The following is a 16604-nucleotide window of genomic DNA, read 5'->3' as shown; positions in this document are numbered from 1 at the left end:
ATCATTACCACCCTTTACAAGTTGACCACCTGTCTAAGTTGACCGCCAAAGTTCTGCACCGCGAGTGGTCAACTTACACAGGTTTCACTGTATTTGTATATTTCGGTTATTTTTATAGTTACAAGTATATGCACGAGTATATGCGGGTATACATAAGAATGTATACGTGATTACCTACAGTATACGTGTCTACAAGAGTATATACGTGTATAAACGAACATCATATGCGTGTATGCCCTTGTATCTCCAGTATATACATGCATATCTGAGTATATGCATGTATAGTAGACATATATACGCATATATAGGTATACATACATATACGGGTATACACGAGTTATTTCGAGGATACATCCAGTGCGTGTTTGTACATGCCTACTCACGTACATACATATGGAACGACAAGTATACACGTATGTTTACGTGTAAACACGATTATGTACCAGTATAGATGTATATACGTACATTTACGTGTATATCAGTACATGTATGTATATTATCTCACGGTGAGCAAGGTTCACACATTAAGGTGTAAACTCCCAGCTGGGCTTACACCCAGCACGGGGACCTTCCCCGGCGCAATAAGCACCAAGCCCGTCCGTAGCACTTAAAGACTATCGGCCGTCGCACCCAGTCGTGCAGCGGGCCCTCTACGCGGACCCCCCGGACGATGGAGCCAAAGGCTAACAGCTAAGTGGTGGGGTCTGTGCGGAGAAAAGTACATGTATGTATACACGAGTATATCCCCTAATACACATGTATGCTTACAGAGTGAATCCAAGCTCTGGGGCAAAGATCAAAGGGGTGTGAGAAGGGAGGATACGAAGCAAAGAATCATAATGAACTTATGGTCGCTGACGCACTACATGCACACTAAGCCAGAAAGTGATGGATGCAAAACAGGTCACAAATTTGTTACACAAAGATGATTTTACCTGACCAGCTGGTGGCATGATGGTTAGGCGCTGGCCTTGTACGTCTGTTGAATCGGGTTCTGACCTGGGGATGCCGGTCGGTGGATTTTCGAGATGCAGAAATTCATCAGCGCCCATGTCGTATGATTATGCGGCATGTAAAAGATCTCTATGGTATTCGTTTTGATTAGAACTTCTTAGGCAAAATAAAATTCCTACTGCAATTTCGCATCAAAGAGAGCCCAGGTGCCTCCCCCTGGTGGAAACTGGGCGTCAAAAAAACTGTCATGCATCAGCGCCCTAATGGTGACACATGAAAGACTGATGCATTGTAGGGGAGCGCACTAGGTCTGGTTATGGCCCAGACGCCTCTTCAGGTAGGACTCTTATACAGCCCCATTGGGGGAAAAAAGATGATTTTAACCAACATTTTAGTTTTCAAGAATTATTTAGAGCAGATGTAAAAGTTACGGCCTGTAGTAGCTCTAATACACGCATTGCAACAAAGGCACAGCGACTGTTGAAAGTTTTTCAAAAGTCTCATTATTGCAACAGAGAGTGCTTTGTGATTGCGACGCATGTATTACAGCAGCCGGCCACAAATTTCATCAATCACTTTAACACTTTCTTAAGACCTAAAATTATGTGTAAAATTGTCTTTGTGTAATAAATTTGTGACCTGTTTTGCATCCTTTAGGTTCTGATTTTGCGTGCATGTAGCGCGTCAGCGTTGTGCTTGTGAATATACGTTTCTTATGATTCTTGCTTCTTCTACTCCCCTCTTACATCTTTTAAGAATTTGCCCAAAAGTTTAAATTCACCCTATATACATGTATATCATGTGCTTGTCTGTAAGCGTCTGCTCGAGTTTCGAGTACGTACGCGTATATACGTGTCTACCTTAGTATATAAGTGTTCGTATATGTACGGGTATAAGCGGGTATATACGTGTATCGATAGTCGAATGTATATTTTTATAGACAAAAAATACTTGCAGTTACCCATATACTATGCGTTTATTGGTGCATTTATGTTAATACGTATATATTTGTGCGAACACGAGAATATGAGTATGCATACGCATATACTCGTATATTTAACCCTGTTTACTGTAAAAACAATACATATTAAGTGAAATTAATATTTCACTTATGTCTGCCTCATACTTAAAGTTTAAGTGACGTTAAAAGGACAATATTCGTTAAGCCTAATATCACCACTTTACCCCATCTTACTTAAATTGTTCCAAAAAATTAACCAAAATAGATTCAGCTAACTGCTAATGAGTAAGAGTTCTTGAGACATGTAGGAAGCTTCCTGTGCAGTCAATCTGTTCATAATTCTAACAAACAAAATTTTCCAATAAAGTTAAAAGAGGTGTTTAGATTTTGAAATTTTTCATATTCACACAAAATATTTTATTTTACCTAATAAAATTTTGCCAGTTGTGAAATTTTGTATTCAAAACATAGTTTTTAACTTCCCTATTGTAAAATAAAATTTTCACATTCATTCGAACATTTATTTCCAAGCTATAGCCATTTATTTGACGTATGACCACTTTACCCCATTGACCACTTTCCCCCACCAGACCCTAAACATAGCTAAAGAAACAACTTTCATCTGCTTAAAAGAGTTAAGAACGTTGAATGTAAAAAAATAAAAAAGGACAGACGATAAAATAAAGGCTATGTCCGAATAGAGCAACCAATTTTAAACTAATTTAAAATGAAATTCTAGATGGAAACGTTGTTTTAAGATTTGGACAGCAGCCAAAAAAATCTCTTTTAAAACAATTATTAGAATTTTACTTGCTCACACATATGCAAAATGGCAACAGGAAAGAAATAAAAATTCCTGAATAACATTATGTTAATTAACGTTTTAATTTATATCTCCGCTAATTAAAGTCGCACCATTACGAGATTGGTCCTATTGTTTTCTTTGGAAAATTTCGAATTAATCGGTATCTCGTTTGACTCTTGATTCGCAGCGGTTCTCGAGAAGATCGATCTTCAGACAGACAGACAGACGGACGCGAACAGATTTTAATATTATAGTGGATAGGTAACACATAATTAAAAAGAAAGATAGTCACTACAACGTTAAACATGCATTTCGACAATTCGAATAGTCTTGTGTTCTAGCAGTGGCGAATGCAAGATTTGGTGTTCAAAGAAGTTGAGGTCATGAAAATCTTATGTAGGCTTGGTGTCTCCAAATTTCATTGAAGTGAATGAAAGAATTTTCTTTTAACAAGGCCATCACAAGGTCAAAAACTTGTGAGGAGAGCATTTGATAGTCACTCAATATTTTTCAAACGTAAACATATAGCAAGATAGGAAGAAAGGGAGTCCAGAATTCTGCTTGGAGGGGTGGGTGGTGATTACTAGCATATGAGCAATCAAATTCAGAGAATTACTTTATAAAAGTGGAGAAAGAGAGTTAACAATATAAACATATAGTTGTAAATGTAACATATGTGAAGGTCCTAACCCAGAAAATGTTCGAAATTTAAGTTCTAGAATTGCAGTTTACAAGAAATCTGGTGATTTTAGGAGGAGGAGGAGAGGTTCAGAGATTTTTATGAACAATTCAAGCTCTAAGACTGTGCCTCTGAAATTTCTTGAGATTGAAGTGTTAAAGATGAAGCTTTAGACAATTTTTTGCCTAGGGGAGGGGGAAAGAGAATTCTCTAATTTCTCAAAAATAAAAATAAAATGTCCTAAAAAAGCGCGGTTGTAGGTCATCTTTGTTGAAGTTAAGGAAAGGCTTTTGGGCTACCTTATTCGGAAAATTTTTGAATTTGAGGTACTAAAAACGCAATTACAGACCATTTTTTCAAACATGAGGAAGAAGGTTTGGATTGGGAGCCTCTAATCCGGAATTTTTTCTTAATTGAAGTTCCAAAAACAAAATTTTAGAACAGTTTCAATGACATGGAGGGAGAAAGGACTGGGGTTACTACCGCGGAAATGTTCAAAATTTAAGTCCAAAAACAGAATGGTAGGTTATCTTTGACAACAAAAAGAAATGATCGGAGACCCTCACCCATTTTTTTTTTTTTTTTGAACTTTAAGTCCTAAAAGTGATATTTTATACCATGTTGAATGATGTAAAGGGGGACAGTAGAATCTCCCCTGGCATTTCAAAATCCTAGAAATCCATTTTTTGGCTATTTGTGATTAAGTTAGGGGCCAGAATGTTGTTCAGGGCTCTTCTGCAGAATATTTCCAAAATTAAGTAGTACAAACGCAATTACAGGACTTTTTCAGGATAAGGGCTGGGGTGAAGAAAATCTCTCAAAGAAACTATTCGGAATTGAAGTTCCAAAAACACAATTTTCGACGATTTTAGATGATGTTAGAGGGAGAAAATTTGGTACTCTTTAGCGGAAATTTTTAGACATTGAAGTCTCAAAACCAAAATTTAAACTAAGCTTAGACGATGTTGGCAATCAGCTACTCTAGCATGGGGGGGGACGGCTCCATAGTTCCTCTCCTGGATTCGCCACTGGGATCAAGTATTGATGTTATTCCAAAATGATATTTTTTCCCCATGTATTTTAATTTTTAAACTATGCAATGATATATTTTTTAGTTTAGGCATAATGTCGCGACCCCCTAAGAAATGCGTCGACCCCCTTGGGGGTCGCAACCCACAGTTTGGGAACTCCTGGTTTAAAACATTCAGAAAACATTATTAACAACAAATGCACTTTAACAAACAATAAAAGCTCAACTCAACTAGAAAAGAACATTGAAGAAACAATGTTTACTTTAAAAGCTCCTTCATTTCTTCTTCATAAATTGTCCTCCTTTCAAAATACTCATTAGGGAGCAGTGTTTTAATGGCAAGTTCAATGGTTTCACTCGTACTCAGAACGCGCTGAGCTAAAAACTATAGAAAAAAATAACTTAGCTTACAATGAAAATTGGACTAACTAAAAATATTTATGAAAACTATATGTGAAAAATATTTATTCATACTTACACCGGATAATGATGTTTTACACATAGGACAATAAACTTGATGATCTAAAGAACGATTCAAACAAACTCGACAGAATGTATGCCCACAAGGTGTAGTAACTGGTTCCCAAAATATCCTTTAAAAGCACAAGAGAATGTAAAAAGCAATCAAGTTTTCAATCATATCTTTAAGTTACTAAATTTTATACATTAATGAAAGTGCTCAATATTCACCAAAGTAACTCCTTTATACATCATCTTTTCCAAGTTTTAAATTATGTTTATTCCTAATTGACACTATATATATATATATATATATATATATATATATATATATATATACAATTTGCAATTATTATAACATGGTTTCAATATTACATGGTATGAAACTTGAATTTAATGCTTCATGGTTTTGATATAACACAAAAGTTATGCTTAAAAAAGATGGAATTTCATTTTTGTTTAATAAATTCTGGTAATGTTTGATAAAAACTCTAATAAGTATTTACTTTGTTTTTATGAAGCTTGGTTTCGATATAACATGGTACACATCCTTGATTCACATTATTTATAACACCCCCGGTTTCGACATAACACAAACCACTGTTTCGATACAACATGAAACATATTTACATGATTTTTACTATGTACACGATTAATTAGTGTAAAAAATTAGTTAAAAAGCTATTTTTAAGAAAGTCTCATATAGCATGGTTTCTATACTACACGGAAGAAATTAACCATGTTAATAACTGGGACGCCTATATATATATATATATATATATATATATATATATATATATATATATATATATATATATATATATAATGGCATTGTCTGCGTCATTCTTTTATATTGCTATTACTATTCACATAAACCCCCCTCCCCCCCTCAAATTTATCGCACTTCTCCCAAAATGCGACCTTTTATTGAAGAGACTTAACTCCTTTTAAAATAACATCCTCTGATAATTTCAATTGTATACTAAGCATAAAGAACCCTCCCTCCCCCTTCAAATGGGCACGCCTGCTTTAGCTATTATCATTTGAATAAACCGATGGAATATTTTCTTTTCAAGATGTACAATGGCGTTTCTCTGTAGTATATCTTAATATGCAAATGATGTAGCTAGGGGTGCCCATTTCCCCAGGACTGCGATGTAACCCCTTTATTGTACAAAGTCCTCTTTTCTGTCAAGAATTGCGACCCACTAATAAAAAGACAAATTCTTTTAAAGTAATTTCTCCAAACGTTTCTGTGGTATAATCTGCCTCATGACCCCCCCCCCCCCCACACACACACAAACACATGAGAATCCTTGCTATAGCTATATTATTAGAATAAATTGCTAAAATATTTATTCACCAAGATGGTTTATGGCTTTTCTCTGTTGCAGATACTTATATAATAGGCTTTGCAGCCCCCCCCCCATCCATAAAATGTTGAATTTAACGACCTAAATATATTGATATATTCAAAATATCAATATTTTGAGAACGATAGCTATGTACTCAGTTTGAATTGATACTTGTGTTCTACCGATATTTCCCCATAAAAAGCTATAAACACATATATGATCTGCAAATTGGGTTTATTGTCTAAAATGCACAATTTTCCTTTTGAAAAATTCATTGCTGATCTATTTAGCTCTTTAACGCTACAATAAATCATAGAATGGTTTCAAATTTCTTTTTAGATATTAAGTGAGACTTAAAAAGAAAAAAAACACTCACGGTAACGATAAAAATTTGTCAAAAATGGTTCAAAACTTTTGTTTGTTACAACAGCAATTGTTATCTCAAAATGGTATTTTTGTGCATTTTAGGTAGCAAATAGTGACTAAAAAATGATTTTTAAAAATATAATTCGATATAATTATGAGACAATGGGAAAAAAATGTCAGTGAAAAATTACTGTTTCATATACATATATACAGTGTATTTAATACATATGTACATACCAGCAGACAGTTAAGAATTTTCCTCCTAGTTCTTTTTTGAACCAAAGTCTCCATGTCGTGGTTAGTGCAAAATTCAAAAAAAAAAATTCCATTGAAGAAAAATCAATGAAGAATGTTGTCTCTTTTATGAATGATTGCATTTTAGTTATAAGAATTGTAGTTTAGTGTTTAAAACATCTGGACTGACTATTTACTATATTTTCACATAACATTACTCTTTTATCGCACGGCAGGAAGCAACAAAAACAGTGAGTGGTAGAACTTGGCCAGCCTCAATTTTACTAGCATTAAAAAGGGTTACTGAGGTGTAATCTTGGGGAAAACTTGGGGGCTCAATTACAGATACAAGCATAAGATTTTAAAAAATCAAAAAGTGGGAGAATGTTAATGTTAAAATTCAAATAAGTGGTGGGACTCGAAGAAAAATTTAAAAAGTAGGAGGACATCTCATCTGCCCCCTCCCCCTCCCCGGTTTATACAACTGGGTGATATAGTATGAGAATATTATGGCATGTGCCTAAATTGTTTAAATTTCCCTCACTCTACGTAATTTTATTTCAACTCCAATGACCACTTTATTTTTTCAGTTCATTAAAAATCACAAACATTAACAAATTTATTAAGAGTAAAATATTTATAATAAACAAAACTTATAACTTAAAAAAGGAAAGTAAAACTAAATTTTAGAAAATTATAAGATTTAAGTAAAAGTCATTTTTTTACATAAATATAGTTAAACTGTACCTAATGCACAATGGACATTCAAAATCTTGCTTATCAATAGATGATGTATCAATCATATCTGCCACACTGTTTTCATCTAAAAGATAATATAAAATAATGTCACTACAAAATAGCATAATTTCATTTATTAACAAATGAGTTCTAGGTAGAGCAACTTTTTCAGAAAATAAATGAAATTTTGAATAAAAAAAAGTATAATTCACTTAGAAACCAAACGTCAAAGCCTAATGAGATTGAAAATTAATGACAAGCAAATTTACATTATATGAAATGAAATTGTTTAACTGCTAAAAGTATTGCATTTCAAAAAGTCAAATGATTTATTTAGGTTCTGATGAGTAAAAATCTTCTAAGTAATTACATTTAACACTCAGCCAGGGCCTGATTAACGCACGGTCCGGCGGGTCCACGGACCTGGGCACCACAAATTTAGGGGCACCAAAATAACCTAGCCTAAATTCACTTACTTCCTTCCTTTTTTTTTAAAGCTCATTTTATTTCTTCTCAACTTTAAGGGAGAGGGGGCTCAAATTTTTTTAAAAATCACCTCAAAAACTCATAAAGTTAAAAAAAAATTCGCGTAAAGAAGTCCTTGTCCCTTAGCTCTGGAATTTCAAAAAAAAAAAATACTCAGATGACATAGATGAACATTTTCCAGAAGAATTAACACACTTTCAAATTTTTTCAAAAGGTAATCCTTCTGCTGGAGAATGTTTTAAAAGGATAAGATCACTAAACATTACACCTACATTTCCGAATGTGGATTCACTCTTGCAGCTTCTTCTTACTTTGCCTATCAGCAGCTGTTCCAGTGAACGTTTCTTTTCATTTTTGAAAAGAATCAAAAATCATTTGAGAAGCTGCGTTTCTCAGGATAATTTATACAGGTGTTTTCCTTATTGACCATTGAAAATTCTGTGACATCAAACATAGGTTTCGATTATTTGATCGACACATTTGCCTCTGTTAAAGCCAGAAAGAAGCCTTTTTAAAGCTTAAATATCAGAATTAGTAAGATTTTTTTTTTCAGTTTTAAATTCTTTTTTAACTCTTTTTCGCCTTAAGAGGCAATTTTAATTGTGATTAGTTTGGTGACTATCAAGTGTTTGGTATTCAAATCCCAGGTTTCCTTTTAAATGTAGTAATGTTCTTTTAAAATGTAGTTTCTAGTATATTAGGCTTCTAGCATGAAACATTGACTTTAAAATTGTGCGGATTTTCTCATGGGGGGGGGGGCACCAAATTCTACTCAGGACCTGGGCACCAGTTTGGCTTGATCGGGCCCTGCACTCAGCACACATATCAAGAAATACATCAATAAGACAGTTGCATTTAGATATGTGTAACATATGCAACAAACATTTTCAAGTTCACCAAAGATTTTAAATGGAAAACTGCATATGGGTATTTTACTATTATTATCATTAATAACAAAAAAACTGAACTCAAGAAATTATGTAAAAGTTAATTTCAATTTGAAAGATATTCATTTATATTCAATTTCTCCTCTCATAGGTCAATTACAGTCAAGATACAAATCATCTAATAGAGATGGAATACATTACCAATGTGAAACAAATGTTCATAAATCATTCAAGCAAATAGCATTTCCATGAAGTGCTATCTACTTAAATGCTTCATGAAGCTAAAATTCATTAAGGACCCTAAAAAAACCTTTATTTGAAAAGATTAAGATTAATAATATTAGCAATTTAATATCTATCAGTAAACAGGAAAGAAAAATAATCAAATCTGCCCAAAAGTAATGTAACCAATTCAAACAGTGCAACAGGAAATTTGTTACCATGAGAGAAAAAAAAAAAGATGTGTGTAAGAAACATTGAAAGCATGATGAAATCACTATTAGGTCAATAACATTATATGCATTTCAATGTGTGAATATGTATGGATTCAGAGTATTTGCGTCAATAAAATTATTTTAAACGAAAATTGGGATGGATATGTTCAGGCTGAATTGTGAATATTACAAGGGTGATCCGCCAGTAATTAAGTTTGATGCCATTTAGTGGAATTTTCCACATGCTCAATTAAGCTTCACAGGAAAAATCTCATGTTCATAATTGAAAATTTTTCTATGCGCCAATAAAAACACCTGTTGAGTAGGTAACATCATCACACATGAGCTTGAGGATAGGAATATGCCAGTAATGAACTATAAGGTTCTAAAAGACGCCAAAAGGTTGGAAATTATGATGACATTTAACAATTTCTTGCCAAATTTGTAGCCAAAAATGCTGCTAGCTTAACAATATCTCTAATTTCTCGCCAAGCCTATAGAATACAAGCAGATATGACATCATTTCCATTTGAGTCGCATCAGGATCCTAATCTAGTCACCATAGTTGCCACAATTATGCCTAAATATTGGATTGTTACAATAAAATACCAATTTTATGTATAATATTTAACAGTATGTACAAGGTGTTCCAAAAGTAACTTCCCCTATACTAAGTCCTAGTGGCCTATCCGCTGAACCAGTTCAGTTAAAATTTTAGATAAGGTTATTTGAAGGTATGTGCTCAAGATTGTCATGATTTTAAACAACATAGTACTTACAGCTAAATTTACAGTGAATAAATCTCAAAATTTTCTATCTTCCTACATTATAAAACTTTTCCCTTTTTACTCAATATTGGCAAAGAAAGTTCAGCTGACAAGTGTTACTTTGTAAGCATTGCTTTGCAATATGTTCTTGAAAACCATCTACAAAACAGCTAGCCTGACACTGATTCTTTTGTGTTCTATTGAATATTTAGACATCATGAATGTTGAGAATTGAAAATATTTGTCATCCCGTAGAATCGCTTTTCCAAAATCTTAATCTAAGTCCTCTAAAAAATGAAGGGCGCTCTTTTAGCAGTTATATATTTCATTTGCTTCAACAGATTTGATGGTGAATCTTGATGTAATTCCAAAATTTCACTCATAAGAGATGAGATTTCATATGACAATCTGTCATATCTGTTTAACATTTGTTTTACTGTCCTAAGTCCCAATCGCAAAGGACAAGCGAATGTCCTCTCAGAGGAAAGTTATGAGCAATCTTGTTAAATTTCTTCAGTTTTTTTCTAAAAAAAAAAAGTCTCCTACAGTGTCGTTCTTATTTTAACCAGTGTATACATCACTGAAAGAGTAGTTTTATTTTACAGTTCCTAGAGTGATGTTGATAAAAACCGTGAGAAATCTGCAAATCTCTTTCCAATACTTTCCTGCCTATCTCTTCCCAGCACCATAACTTTGAATACTTTCAGGAGAGGGGGGAGGTAAAAGGTGTATACTCAAAGCAAATGTCATCGGAAAGCAATGAAAACCCCGCCCACTTAATGAAAAAGAATTAACTTTCCAAAGTCGGGGGAAGGGGCAATGCCCCTGCCCTGACCACCTAAATAACGGACCTGCCTCTACCGTAATAATGCTAGAATAAAGGTGTTATTTATTTTTACTTCAATACGCCAAAAAATCTAGCTCTTCTATGATCATGTCATACATTCACATTGCGTCTTAATATTCCTTCATTCCGTTTAGTGCAGAAAGGGCATTAGTTCATGGTTTTACGCCCTTAGCACTAAACAAAAATTGTGGCCCTTAAATCAAGTGTTTGTTGTTCCAAGATTCACTTCTCTTCTATACTAGTTGATTTCTCTACATAAAAATGTGGTGAAACCACAGCTAACTCAATTTTACAAAAAATGGGACTTATGCCTTTTCTGTTATAATCAATTCATTTATGGTTTTTAAATACACTGATTAATTTGCTCAAGAAAAGAGTGGGAGTTGCAATTTACTGTACTAGCTGCAATTACTGTATTTGATTTACTGTAACTGGTACTGCAGGGTTCAAAATCATCATAATTTCAATCACAAATGTTTAAATAACCAAATCTGAAATTTTGGTTGAATTGGTTTAGCCCTAAATCTTTGTATGTAGGGAAAGTTACTTTTGGACCAACCTGTATTTAATATTTAATACTATTTTACAAAAAATATTTAAGTTATAATACAGGTGGGAAATATGTCAGTTTTAGTGTCAAGCCCTTTTCCCACTACCATACTTTCTCCAATCTGTAGATTTTCAATTCCGAGGCGAGCCTCTCCACAGCTTGAACTCTCATTTCAAAACTCACTGACACGCTCTCTAAGTAGCCTTGATAGTTTTTCTTACTTATAGTGAATGTCATTTTTTTTTCCAAAAAAATCAATTATTACTTACAGAGATATGGCGATTTACTGAAATTATTTAGTGGTTGATCTAAAATATTTATTAACCACACTGCTAAAAAATAGTCAGTTACTGGTAAAAGTACTTTTCTCTGAAAAAAATTCCATAATATTTTATCTTAAGCACAAAACTGTTTGTAATCACTTTACAAACAACTTTACAAATCAAGTCATGTTTAGCACAAGCAGAATTTAATTTGTAGCAATTCTTAACTTCCAAATATAGTGAAAAAACAGACTTTCCAATATTATTTCATTCTGGCAATGCCCTGTTTTGAGTAAAAAATTAGGTGTTGTTGACAGATGCAAAAACTTGTTGAATCGATTCTGTGTGTGCGAATGCTCCAGCAGTAGCGTTTTTATTGCTTTCAGCCAATGATTACTTAATTGCTGGAGTGTTAAAGCGCTTCCCTCAGTTCCTTACTCATGGCTTGAAAAGCAGATGAGTATTCGTCTGTCCTGTTTCAGATACAGGTGTCGCCTGATTTCTTCTGGACAACAAAACACTATTTACAAAATATTTTCTTACAAAGTTTCAACGTTTGCATTATTACAAGCTCACAGAATTTCAGATCAAAAACTGAACAATTATTTTAATTCCATTTTTAAAGAGCAATTTTCTTTGAATTGCTGAAGCGAAAGAAATTAGAAACATTCTCAAAAAAGAAAAATTTTCCCACATCTCTTTTAGAACAATTAGGAAGAATTAATCCCAATATTCTCGATTTGTATGGTCTAAAAAAAGAAATTGATAGTATTTTATAGAGTAACTGCATTTTAAGGAAAATCAGATAAGTTTTAGAAACATTCTAACTAACAAGATTAATATCAAACTAGCAACGACAGCACATGTGGAACATAGTTTTACAGCCCTCTAAAGAATTCAGATGCATAAAAGATCAATTAAAAGTGAACAATTTCTATTTTAAATGCATAGACAAATTTACTGCGAGGACCCAAAGACTTGATTACACATACAAATAAGTAAAGCAGAATTTGAATACATTTAATATTGTTTATGGTTTTTTACTTTAATATTTGATTATAATTTTAAAATATTAAATATAAAATATGAAAAATGGGTAATATTAATTTAAAAAATAAGATTGGATATGTAATATAGTGCTTGTCAAAATTATAAGGACAAATGGCAAAACCATCACATCTTCGCTGCATTTGGTCGGTAAGTTATGTAAATTTTATGACAATTAACTAATAGTAAATGAAACTTTTTTTATAACTTTTATTGGAAACACAAAGGAATTTCTTATTTGTAGAAGGAAATTTGAGTTTAGACATCCATGTGATATGGACAAAATTATAAAGATAATTGCATTTGTGTGTTCTAAAAAGAGAAATTTGCACGTTTTTTTGTTCTGTAAACTGCGCTACATAATGATGTAAATTTGAGAAGTCACATTTATTTTTTCAATTATCCCGATAAGAACTATTTGAGAAAAGAGAAACAGTTGCTTTAAAATTTTCACGACATATTATACGTCAAATCGCAACAAATTTGAATAGATCGAGTTTGGTCATTTAGAGTTTTCTCCAAAATTTTAGCAAATAAGATTGACAAAGATGAATGATGAGATAAGAAATAATTTATTTCTGTGTAAGTGAAACTAATGATAAGACCAGCTTGCTTCAAAAAACAAACATCAAGAGATTTTAGATGGGATTTCAAGTTACAATGCAGTGCTTGAACTGCTCAACATCTTTTACAAAAAGTGAAACAGTTTCATTATGTGAAACTAATGTCATGACAAACTCTGAAAAAAATTCATAAGAGATCAGGGGTTAAGCGTGCCAAAAATGCATTGTTTTGGGTAAAACATGGGACAATGTAATGTTTTTCGATGAGAAAAAGTTAAGTTAGGATGGACTTGACGGTTTTTGCTACTTCTGGTACTCGCTCTGTGAAAGAAAAAAAATCTCAAAGTGTACATTTAGAGGCTGCTCAGTAACAGTCGGAAGAAGTACTGCAACAGACAGAGACTTTACCAATATTTTTTGTGCCAAACAGAGTGATTTCTGAGAAAAATGTTGATGTACTGAGCAAATAATATCTTTTAAACAATATCACCCTATTGTAAACTGTATTTAAACTATTTGTTCTGGCAGAATAATGCCTAGTTGCATGTTTCTCAAACCTCAAAATCATTCCTTGATGCTTATTTTGTGAAAGTAACTGTACTGGCCAGACAAAAGATCGATCTACAGTGATTTCTCGCTTATACACGACCTCTGTTATACGCGTTTTTCACTTATGTGCGTTTTTCTCACAGGCCCGGCCAGCGATATAGGAAAACAATGTTAACTCTTGTTCATTTATACGCGAAACCTAAAATGCACCTTTCACTTATGTGCGATAAAAATTTTTCAAGTTGTAATTAAATCGCCTATTCACGCTTTGCTTATCGGAAGACTTGTACCCTTCTTGATGTCTCTTGGAATGCTTTCACACACCTTTATTCCAATGTTCAAAATGTTTCCAAGAACGCGTTTTTTTCGCGCAAGTGTGCGATTGGGGGTGCAGTTAGTCTTGTGATTGACATCAAGAGGGGAGAACAGGTTACATGCAAAAAGGTTGACCTTCCTAAAAGTCGTGGTCGTGGTGAAGCTGAAAGCATTGACACAGCCTATCGAGGATCTTTTGTATCCTCACAGACTATGACACTGATCACGCGACAGTTTTTAGGTTTTATGGAATTCGCTCACATACTGTATACAGTGTATAAAAAATGACAAAACGTACAACTTCAAATTTTACATTTTTATTAAATTACAATGCATAAATGGAAATTATATGCATATTTATTCATTAGTATCAGTATCAGTAGTGTACTATTAGTATTACTATAACTGTTGATAACTTACTGCATTTAAGCTTATTTTTGGGGGGTTTTCACTTATGCGCGAATCTCACTTGTGCGCGAAAATTTCGTTGTCCCTTTTAGTCACGTATAAGTGAGAGGTCACTGTATATTTCATGGAAACTTAGCGAGGCATTCTGGGACCCGATAACCCCCTCAAAACAACATTTTTGGGCCCAGATTTGAACCCACAGTCTTTCCCTCATTAGCACACTGCTTAATACAAACGAGCAATGTGTCTTTGCTCTCGGTTGTTATACATTAAAGCAATGTGCGATTTAAAAATAAAAAAAAATATGTTTATTTAACAAAAATAATAAAGCAATTTTTTAGACCGCGGATATATTTTTTGTCATTAGCATACATACGATAAGTTTAAAAAGCTTGGTTTTTCCATAATGAAATTTTTAATTTTCAGCCCTATATTTTTATTTGTTTGAAATACAAGCTTTTGCAGCCCCCATCAAAAAACAAAAACTTAAAAATTTTTGAACTTTTATGGTACTGTTTAGACTTATCTTAGTTATTTACACTTTCTTTTGTTTTAAATCTCATGCCTCCTGAATATCGCTATAAAATTTTTGTTTAGATTTGCCGCTTATAGTTAAACACTTAGAACTAGTAGTGTGACTAGTCATTACATTTTTAAAATCTCGCCTTACACTGTTTAAACATTTTCTCTATTTAAAACGTACTTTGGCGGCACATATATTTTTCTCTACTTAACCGCTTATTTTCATGATATTTCACAAAAAAAAGTAAAAATATATATATATCTAACTTTAAAAATGCTGGCAGCTCCTATGAAGTTATGTTTATTTACCTATTCATTTTTTATTTGACTGAAGCTTGTCATAGATTTGTACTATACATTGCATAGGCGCCCGCCCGTATGAAAATTATTAAGGGGGGGGGGGGGCTCAGATATTTTCTCCATGGTTTAAAAGGATATTTTTCCCATGGCAACCGATTTTAGTGCAGATTAGAGTTATTAAAATTTGGCATTTTTAATAACATTCATTAATGGCTAGAAAAGAAATGTTTTTACATTTTTGCAAAGAAAAAAGAACAAAAAGCAACTAAGTTCTGATTTCTAATGGGGGCTTGAGCCTTCACTTGTCCTCCCTCCGCCCCCCCCCCCCCCTCCCATACGGGCAACCTTGATACACTGAATACTTTCTTTTTGTTAAAAATGTTAAAAACGTTCGTTTCAGGGTCCCTCAGTTAGGTAAATCATAATGCAGAACCTTGGATGTTCCTAAATAGTATTCAAAGATTGCATTTGCTTTCAAAATTTTGCCGAAAAAACCTTTTTGATACCTTTATTCTATGTGTTTACTTATTATTTCTATTCAATGTTCTTGAGATCGCAAAGGTTTCCTTTCCGCTTTTTTTTCTCATCACTAAAATGAAAATGGTGGCCCCATTTCTGAAAAACTTGGGGGGGGGGATAGCAAAACTCTTCTGGGCGACGGCCATAGTGCCCCCCCCCCCAAATGTTAGGCCATACTACACCTATGATTACCATAACAAAATTTGACATGCTAAATCTAGTTTATTTTACTAACAACATACAAATTTAAAAATAAAAAAATTTTAAGTGTGACGGCAGTCTTCCAATTTTTATCCTATGCGTAATCTTCGCCCTATTTGAGATAATACGGCAGCAACAAAATTAGATACCTTGTAAAAAGTTAGTCATCTTTAGGAGACAAATATAAAAGGTTTACAGGTCGCTTACAGCCTCAATTTGCAAACATTTTGCTCTAAGTCATCCTCCAGAAAAAAGTCTAGGAAGAATCATTGTTTAAATGAGAGTGGGGCAATTTCAAAGAAGGTTTAATGGCTATTGGCTATTAATCATTGATGACTCTCATCAATCTTTCGACGGCAATGAAT

At 33.4% G+C, this 16604-nt stretch overlaps 1 protein-coding gene across 1 annotated transcript in view; it reads right to left on the bottom strand.

Annotated features, from left to right (window-relative positions):
* Positions 1–16604, bottom strand: part of LOC129218137 (LON peptidase N-terminal domain and RING finger protein 3-like) — a 105843-nt gene that overhangs the window by 44723 nt on the left and 44516 nt on the right. Inside the window, exons 6-8 of the mRNA XM_054852349.1 lie at positions 7591–7666; positions 4908–5022; positions 4693–4814 (exon numbers count right to left, since the gene is read on the bottom strand). Coding sequence (XP_054708324.1) covers positions 4693–4814; positions 4908–5022; positions 7591–7666 — 313 coding nt within the window. The remainder of the gene's footprint in view (positions 1–4692; positions 4815–4907; positions 5023–7590; positions 7667–16604) is intronic.

Source organism: Uloborus diversus, chromosome 3 (genome assembly GCF_026930045.1).
Source record: "Uloborus diversus isolate 005 chromosome 3, Udiv.v.3.1, whole genome shotgun sequence".
Classification (NCBI taxonomy): domain Eukaryota; kingdom Metazoa; phylum Arthropoda; class Arachnida; order Araneae; family Uloboridae; genus Uloborus; species Uloborus diversus.
The sequence above is the reverse complement of the archived record's forward strand: the minus strand, read 5'-3'. Positions and strand labels throughout refer to the sequence as shown.